The 9,418-nt window shown below is 40.0% G+C and overlaps 1 protein-coding gene across 1 annotated transcript in view; it reads right to left on the reverse strand.

Annotated features, from left to right (window-relative positions):
- The window catches only part of CASR (calcium sensing receptor), a 28,783-nt gene extending 22,690 nt beyond the window's left edge, over positions 1-6,093 (reverse strand). The window contains exons 1-2 of the mRNA XM_007112170.3: positions 5,675-6,093; positions 2,828-3,134 (exon numbers count right to left, since the gene is read on the reverse strand). Of these exons, the coding sequence (XP_007112232.1) occupies positions 2,828-3,134; positions 5,675-5,859 (492 nt within the window). The 5' untranslated portion in view covers positions 5,860-6,093. The remainder of the gene's footprint in view (positions 1-2,827; positions 3,135-5,674) is intronic.
- Between the last annotated feature and the right edge of the window lie 3,325 nt (positions 6,094-9,418).

Genomic DNA, 9,418 nt, shown 5'->3' on the forward strand with positions numbered 1-9,418 from the left:
CATTTCTTCTGAAGGACAAAGTATTTTTATTTTAATTTAATTTGAGGTTTATTCATATTTCATCCCTGTATTCTTTCAGCATTTTTTGCCATTAGCAGTCTTGTCTTTCAACTCTTTTTTTTTTGGATTTTATTTATTTTTTTATACAGCAGGTTCTTATTAGTTACCCATTCTATACATATTAGTGTATATATGTCAAACCCAATCTCCCAATTCATCCCCCCACCCCCACCCCCCGCCACTTTCCCCACTTGGTGTCCATACGTTTGTTCTCTATGAAGGACAAAGCATTTTTACACTGAATGGAATTTCTTCTCGGTAATGAAGGAATGTTTAATATCTCCTGTTCTCCAGTTTTCTAGAGAGATTTAAAACTTCTTAAGAAAACCATGTTGAAGAAATTTGGGGGAAAATGCCTTTTTAATATTTCTCACTGATTGCAACAATTAATTTTCAATGTTCAGTGCTTTAAAATGAATTCTTTCTATATATTTCTTCTTATTAATGAATAGTTTCTACATCAAAAACATAAAAGACATTGATACATGAAAGACCTGGTCCAACTTTGCTAATAAGCAGGCATTATTTTTCTGACAAGAGCTTTGATTTTGAGAGTTATAATATGAAAGTGAGTTTTTTCCTTTTATTAAAATAAGCTCCTTCTTGCTCTACTGTGACACCTCATGAGGCAGGTAGTTAGATTAAGTAATTGTTGAGATGTTATTGTTTTTAGAGAGCTCTATTTGCAGACCCAAACAACAGGCTTCTTGATCAGGTTTTTGCAAATGAAAAGTCTACTCAGGCCTTTTGTAAATTCATTCATTATTGCTTACTTCTTGATACGCTTCTGAAAAATGGGCCAAAAAGGGTTTTAAAGATATAAAAATTACAAACAAACAAAATTACATACAAACAAACATATCCTCCATGGATATGTTTCTCTTAAAGAATGCATTTATAATATTTGTCCACTTTTTAAAAGGAAAACTATAAAAGTGGGGATAAATACCAATTCATTACACACTCCCCCCCAAAAAACCCCTTAAAAACACACAAAATTTTTTTATTGTAAGAGGGGAGAGTTTCATGAATGATTCAGAAAACTTCTAACCACAACTTGTTCTAGCTGGTCTGCTTGTTCCATCCACTTGGTGGTGTGAGTGGCATAAGAAGTTCAACTGGGGCCTCTGCCCTCACCCAACAGGGCAGTGGTTCCCAGCTCTGCTGCACATTAGACTCATCTAGGGAGTTTTCAGAACTCCTGACACCCAGGCTGCATCTCATATCAGTTAAACCAGGATCTCTGGGGGGTGAGTCCCAGGCATCAGTATTTTTAAAGCTCTTGAAGTGAGTCCCAAGCATCAGTATTTTTAAAGCGCTTGAAGTGATTCCAACGTGCAGCCATGACAGAGAACCACTGCTGCAGATACACTTACATTGGTTTGACTGATAATCATTATAGTCTTCCCAGCATTTTTATAATTCAAGTTCAACTTAACCTTATATTTCATCCAAACCACAATGAATTAAACCCTCCCCTTCATGTTCTTTATTTACTTGATGGCAATTACATCTTATGTCTGTTGGCTATGACAACCTGTTTTAACTGTGTATTTAAAATACTACTGCGCAATATGCCAAATATAAAGATGCATATTTGCATCTTGCCCAACACATTTACTCTTCTGGACTTTGTCAGATCATTTTGGCACAGAGATTACAGAGCCAGGGTTTCCCCATGGGAAACACCTTTAATTCCCTGAAGTAAGGATTCGGGAAATGATGACAAGACTTTTTCAGTTGCCTCATGTATAAAAAGGGATAATGGGCTATCACCAAGGAAACAGAGACCTCCCAGCATAGAAATGTGAATTTATCAAAGGTATTCTTACAAATTTTAAATACTAGACACTGCAGAAAATAATTAAGTGTGATATATAATTAAATTTAAAAATTGATATATGAGATGCAACACAATTGAGCTGATTCTCACACCCATGGACATTTAGGTTGTTTCCAATTTTTCACTATTATAAAATGATGTCACAGCCCTATAAATATTAATATGAAAAAAAGGTTTGCTCCATAGTGTTAATGGGAAAAAAATCAGGTTATAAGATGGCATTTAGAGTTTGCTGTCTTGTTTTGGTGAAAAACACATGCAACTTTGAACAAATGTTTATTAAAGCACTTATTTCAGTGAATTTTTAGTATCTGAAAATACAGACGTCTATTTCCCTGTCTAGGCTGAGTTCCTGCAGGGTGGAAACTGCTTATTCATATACACTCTACAAGTATTTGTTGAATGAAATAGAATATTTTCCATTTCTAGAATGTGCAAGATAATGATTAAGTTCCGATTTTGTGAGAAAATATGCTCTGCTTTCCTCCGAGCTAAACTTTCAACCAGAGGAGAGAGAGGCAGAGACTTTTAAGGGACTAGGATTTGGGGCAGATATTTTGGGTTTGAAAGGTGGGATTTACATCATTTGGTCTCATTCCTTTTAGTAAAGGCAGAAGAACGGCCATTTACTGAAGGAATGGAGTGGAAAATAAATAACTGAACTCTTTGGAAAAAAAGACAAAGTTTTATACAAGGTGTGTTTAAAAGAATTTTGGAAGAACTGTGAAGGCCCAGTTGACATTGTTGACTCTGGGGTCTCAAAAATCCCCAGTGGTCATGATACAGATAATTAAAAGATCTTTTGTGCCAAAGTAAAGACAGAGAAGGGAAAATAGCAAACTGTATGGACACTGGGTGTGGCATCCTCCCAGCCTGCTTCCCTGGCCCCTGCCCACATCGCCCCATCTGAGATGGCACGGGTACCTGGGGGATGTAGAAGAGCCCCAGCAGGTTTGCCACCGCTGTGGAGATGCCTGAGCCAGTTGCTCCCACCACCGCGATAGTAGAGGGGATGTGCTCTGAGCAGTTGCAGAACTCATCAAGGTTCAAAGAATCGATTTTGTTCTGGGCCACAAAACTCAGGGTGGCTTCCAGGGCTTTAGAAACAGTGTTGCAAGTGTCGAATATCCTGTATCCCAGGGTCATGTTGGGAAGAAGGGCCGGGCTGCTGTTTATTTCCTCTATGGCAAATATCATAGCTTGTAGCCAGCGAAATCCTCGGAAATTGTACCTGGAAGAAAGAAATGGAAGAAAGCAAGAGGCTTTCTGGTCAACTTCTTTAGAGTACAGACTGGGCAAAGCTGGTATGAACCTGGTTCCATTACTCTGGTTTCATGCGTTGTGGTTTCTGAGACTCAAAGTCCTCTCTGTAAAATGCGGATAACACCTACTTCAGAGGGTGGCTGTGAGCATGAGATAATTATGCAAAATTCTCAGCATGGCACCTCACACAGAGTTAGGGACCAATAATAACAAGGATTGTGGTTAGTAATAGAATGAATCATTTGTATCTGCCTCATCCAACAAAGAATTTGAAATAACTGATATGATTTACTTTAGTAAAAGTAATACAGAGATTAAAAAAAAAAAGGACCAGGGAAAATATAAATAGATTAGGATTTGAAGACATAAGAAGCTAAAAATAACTTCAGATTTGCAGTCACGAATTTAAACTGACATTCCTGGAGGTAGAAGAGGAAAGGGAAATGAGTGATATCATCTTCATAAACAAACAAGCAAACAAATATTATGCATAGGAAGGCTGTTCACAAACAGTGGTCACTTCTGGGTGACAGAATGATGAGTTTTAAAATTGTGTGCTTTTGTCTTTATACTTTCTATTTTAAAAAATGAGCACGCATTGCTTTTCAAAGAACATTATTTTAAATAAAAATCAAGCAAATTAACAAAGAGAAACAGGGTCAGTGACATAGTTTTCACTCGTCCAGGACACAGCACATAGTGAGAGCTTGATAAATGTTCTGAATCAGTGTATCAACGCCCAGAGAAGAAAACCTAACAACTCTGCAGGTTCTTGCTTTGTATCGTGGGTTTCATGACTTGAACTCAAAGGCAGGGGGAAAGAAATACAAGCTGTTATACTTCACTGTATCAGTTAGGTTCCTAAAGGTCCTGGTCTAACTTTTAATGTGACATTTTCTCTTAGTCATTTTCTTCATGTTTCCTTCATTTATTTATTTTTTTTAAACCTGCAAAGTTATGAAGATCTATTACTGAATTTTTCATTACCTAAAACATCTATACTGCTAAACTGATTTTCCTATCTTTCTTTTTTTTTTTTTTTTTTTTTTTTTTTTTGTGGTATGCGGGCCTCCCTCTGTTGTGGCCTCTCCCGTTGCGGAGCACAGGCTCCGGACGCGCAGGCTCAGCGGCCATGGCTCACGGGCCCAGCCGCTCCGCGGCATGTGGGATCCTCCCAGACCGGGGCGCGAACCCCGTTCCCCTGCATCGGCAGGCGGACGCGCAACCACTGCGCCACCAGGGAAACCCCCCCTATCTTTCTTTAATACAATTAAAATATATATATATTATTTCAGAACAAGCTCTTGCTTGATCTCAGGTATGTATGTGGCACCTGCACAACTCTGTCCAGCAAGGGAACAACAAAAAGGATATTTGTCCACATGGGTTACGTGAAGGATATAAACAGCATCAGTGAAATTCTACACTTAGTTTTTCTGCACTCATAAAAAAAATGTGAAAATGTTATCTAATTTGTGAGCCCTCATTAGAACACGAGCAGAAATCCAGTTTTGTTGGAATGATTCTAGTTTTCATTTTCATTTTCTAGCTATCAGGAAGACCAAGGGAAAGTGCTGGATTCCTTCTGGAAGTTGCAAATCTCAAGAGAAAGTGCTCTTCTCTCTCAGAAGATGGGTCAAGACTTGAGGTGCAGTAATGGTCTCTGATGTCCAGATTAAGGGAGGTGATATACAGTCCTCTGTACTCTGCAGAAGTCAGATACTATTTGAAGGAATTGTACCTAGTGTTAGATGCCATATTCTAAGAGTCATGATAAATTAGGGAACATCAGAGAGAGGGCATCCAGAATGGTGAGGGTCTGAAAATCATGTCATGAAACAATTATTTAGAAAAGAAATGATTCAAGGGGGCATGTTAGCTGTCTTCAAATGGCCAAAGAGAGAGTCCAGTGAGAGAGTTTAGATGGATTCTGTGTTTCTCTATCTATGTAGATGGATTCTGTGTTAGCAGGGGGATTTCAGCTTTCTATAAGAATTTCTAATGGGAGTGATTCCAAATGCTATGGGCTGCATTTTGAAGATTCCTAGGTCATGCCAGCCACTGAAGTTTCTTTCAGCTTTAAAATCCTTAAAAAAAATAAGAGTGAGGCAGCCAACACTCAGGTATGATGACCACTGGGGCACTTAAGGTCATTAGGAGATTTTACTACTCAGGTTTGCAAAACCTACAATAAATTTCTTTCTAGGTTCTTGGTCTTCCATTAAGTAACACAGCCTCCAGGTGAACAATGATGACTCAGTTACCAAGTGACCAAGGACGGCTCCAACAGGCCATGGATTTTTCTATTCAGTATCTTTGACATTTTACTTTTGGAAAAATTTCTTTTAAAAAAACGAGGAGGGGGTGAAAATAAGCGTCAGCATGGTTACCAATCACCATTTTTGAAAAGAGAGAACCAACTTTGAAAAAAATTATTTCGGGTTTGGTACAGCTTTTCTCCAACCACCAGGAGGAGAAAAGACTCTCCAAGGTGGCTCCTGACCTTACCTGATACATTCCACAGACTCCGGCCTCGACTTTAGATCTTGATCTTTGGCTGCTACTCCAAAATGAATAGGAAAGAGCCCCCCGAGGATAATGTCCCCTTTCTTCTGGGCTCGCTGGTCAGGCCCATAGGCAGAAGTACACCAGGTAAAAGCCAAGAAGATCCAACAGCAGCTATAAAATGCCATAGTTCTGCTTTCTCTCCAGGGGGAGGGACAAGGGTGCTGGTGGTCTGGGGGCCCCTGAGAACTTTCCCCCTTGGTGTGACTTACTCCCTGCGGTGGAGGCACATGTCTACAGAATTAGTAACAGAATGGAACTGTGGTGTTTGAATTTCCACTTCTGCCCTCTCCATTGCAGACTAGTGAGGCGGGTGGTTCTTGAGTCTTCAGAAGCCACATCATGCAGAGACCGCCTGTAGTACTTTCTAAAAACAAAAGAGAAACAAAATGAATTCAACTAAGCCTAAATCCCATGTTGTTATGATGACTGAAACAGAAGTGGCTCAGAATTTCCATTTAGAGAGGCTGAGGGGTAGCAGGTGGGGAGGGCATGGCTTAGCACCTCTTTTTTATAGCACTTCACGTAAGATACAGAAAATTTCAATTGCCCATATCAGAGAAGGACCATGTTCATTTTAAAGAGGCCATTGATAAGCTAAGGCCTTCACTGATGTTGCCACTGGATTTTAATTCCTTCATTCTTCCGTGTGAATAATGCACAGAATTGGCCTAGTGGTAGCAGTTCCTTGTATTATAAAACTATTAATGCTATTTTATTCAGCATATATGTTTGTATGGAAAATACAGAATGAGTCATATTTAAGTTTAAATCTGACTCCAAATCAAACAAAAATGTCAGAGAAGGCCACTTATTTTTATTTATTATCATACTCACCCCCCCTTTCGGGGCCTCCTCATCCCAGATTTCTGGTTCCGTTTATAATACGATACTCCATAAACCTTTGAAGAATAGTTCTTGTAAAGGATGCAGATAAACCACGGGTTGGATTATGCTCTACCAAACTCTACAGCTGGATCTAGGGAATGGTCCTTCTGCTTTAGCATGATTATCCTAGTAGGAACTCTCTGCTCTTCTCACTCCACACACTGTCTCACCCACTCTGTGGGTCAATTACTAATTACCAGTTACATGCCAACGTTGACTAACTATACAGCCTCTCCTGAGGTTCAGGCCCAAGCAATGAACTGTCGACTGGACATCTCCACCTGGATGTCCCCCAGGTGCTTCCAACTTGACAGACTCTAAACTCACTTTCCTCCCAACCTTGTTCCTCCTTCACTGTCTTCTTCCTCAGCAAACGACATGCCATCCACAAAGACACAAAATAAGGAATCCTCCTTACCTCCTCCCTCTTTTCATCATCATCTTTCATATTCAAACAACCACCAAGTCCTGTAGACTCTACTTCCTAAATCTCTTTGGAATCCATTCACACCTTCCCATTTTCAAGGCCATCTTAAGTACCCTGGCATTTCTTATTTGGGTTTATGCAACTATTTCCTAACTGGTCTTCCTGCCTTCAGTCTTGTCCCTTTGAAACCCACCTCTGCAAGTCTTTGGATGCCATGGAACAAGTGGTTTGAAGCACAGGCTCTGGAGTTAAACCTGGCTTTGAATCACAGTTCCACTATTTCCTAACATATGACTTTGGGAAATTCACTTAACCTCTGATCTCAATAAAATAATGCATGGAGAGCCTTTAGCACAGTGTAACTAGTAAACTCACAGGAAATGCCAGCTGTAATGAATACCTTTCCAGCCTCACTCTTGCTAGTCTTCCCTTTGAACTCCATACTGCATGCACACTGAATTTCCTTTAGATCCTCAAGTTAGGCCTTTTTAAAAATTCTCAGACCTCACACATGCTGTTCCACCTCCTTGGTCCCTCTGGAAAACATCTACTTGTCTTTTAGCTTTCAGACGTCCATAACTGTGGGAGCATGGCTTGGTCAACTGTGGGGTCGTTGTGTGAATGGAGAAAAGAACTCCTGTGGGCCAGATACAACCTTGTACCAAGATGTCCAGCTTGAGGAGTGGAGCACAGGTTGGATTTCTACCCACACTAACCCCTCAGTTGTGCAGTGAGCAACTTTGAGGACTCCTTAAGGAGGCCTGCTCTGGACTCTCAGATTAGGTAGGTCCACCTGTTATAGTCTTTTATATCTTGGATTTTGGAGTTCCCCTCTTGGAAGATTGATCATACTTTGTTATAATTAGATGCATAAATGTCTGATTCCAGACCCCAAGCTCTTAACCATTGTCATATGCTGCCCCTGCCCCTTAGGAAGGGGGCTCTTTCTCCAACAGCGTTACAAGCAGGGGGTGCTGAGCCCCAAATGGAAGGGGCACCCCAGCAGACACTCAACAATCACAGAACTGTCTGAAATAACATCTGAACATCCATGACCATCCTAGTTCTCCAACTCCAGTCCTGCTATTAGATTTTTGGCTTCATTTCTTGACCTTGGTCATATGTTCATTCATACATTTAATAAGTACACGTGCTAAGGACTGGAAATATAAAGGTACCACACACATCATGTTCCCTGCCCTCAGGAGCTCCCCAGCCAGTGGGCAGAATTTACCTCAACATTCAGAAGTGAAAAAAATATATATATAGTAACTTTGTTTCCAGTGACTAAATTCAACTTTGCTCCCCAGTACTTAGCACAATGTCTGACATAGTAACTGTTGAATAAATGCTGGTTGAATGCATGCACAAGAAAAGAAAATACTTTGGGAGGAGACAGAAACTAGCATTTATTGAACCAAGCATAGTGTCAGGTCCTTTAAACATCCAATGTATTTTAAACTTCACAATGGTAAAGAGGGCAATACAAACTCCACTTTTGAGATGGGGGACTGGATTACTCAAGTGAGAAATTCTGGCACTTGAATTAAGAAGGCCTCAAGAACTCAGAATATTAAGGAGTCCTGTGTGGTGTACTGAATTAGGAAAGGGAACATTATAACTGGCTAGGGGAAGTCACTGAGACCTGTTAGATTTTTCCTGTGAAAGATTAACTACTTGGAGAAGTTTATTAACTTCATTAGTCCATTCAAGAGAAAATTCATGGCAAGAAGTAATAGATGAAGGAGAGATTTCAGGTCAATTTGTAGCAATTAACTCCTCAAGTCTAATGTAGTCTCCAAACCACCCTTTTTAGTCCAATTACCAGGGTCTAATTTGCTTTCAAAGCTGAGACTCATTCTAGATCCTCCCTGCCCCTTTCCTCCCATCTCAGATTATGTTGTCTTGTTAATTCTACCATCTCTCTCCACTCTGCCTTCCCTTTTCCATTCTTGTTGCCACTGCCTTTGCCAGACTCGCATCGCCCCACCAACTTCCTTATCGCAAAAGCTTTCTTTTCTTTCTACCTCACTCCTCCTACCCGCTAGATATTGACAATCACAGCAGTACCAAGCATGACCCTAGCACAATGGATTAATTATTGGGTTCATCATTGTGACTTCAGCTTGCAACAATTAGAATAAAAAAGTTCTTGAATAATCACTAACATTTCAGGTTTAGGATCTATGGTAGAGATTTTAAATTGTATCCCTTGTACCATACTCCTTTTATGGCACAGTAAAATAGTTTTTAGCTGGACAAGGTTGTCCAGAATAAAGACTACTTTCTCCAACTTCTTTTATAATTATATGTGGTTATACGACTATGTTTTGGCCAGTGGGATGTAAGCTGAAGTGCCCTGAGGCAGCTTC

This window comes from Physeter macrocephalus, chromosome 1, assembly GCF_002837175.3.
Source record: "Physeter macrocephalus isolate SW-GA chromosome 1, ASM283717v5, whole genome shotgun sequence".
In the NCBI taxonomy this organism is placed as follows: Eukaryota; Metazoa; Chordata; class Mammalia; order Artiodactyla; family Physeteridae; genus Physeter; species Physeter macrocephalus.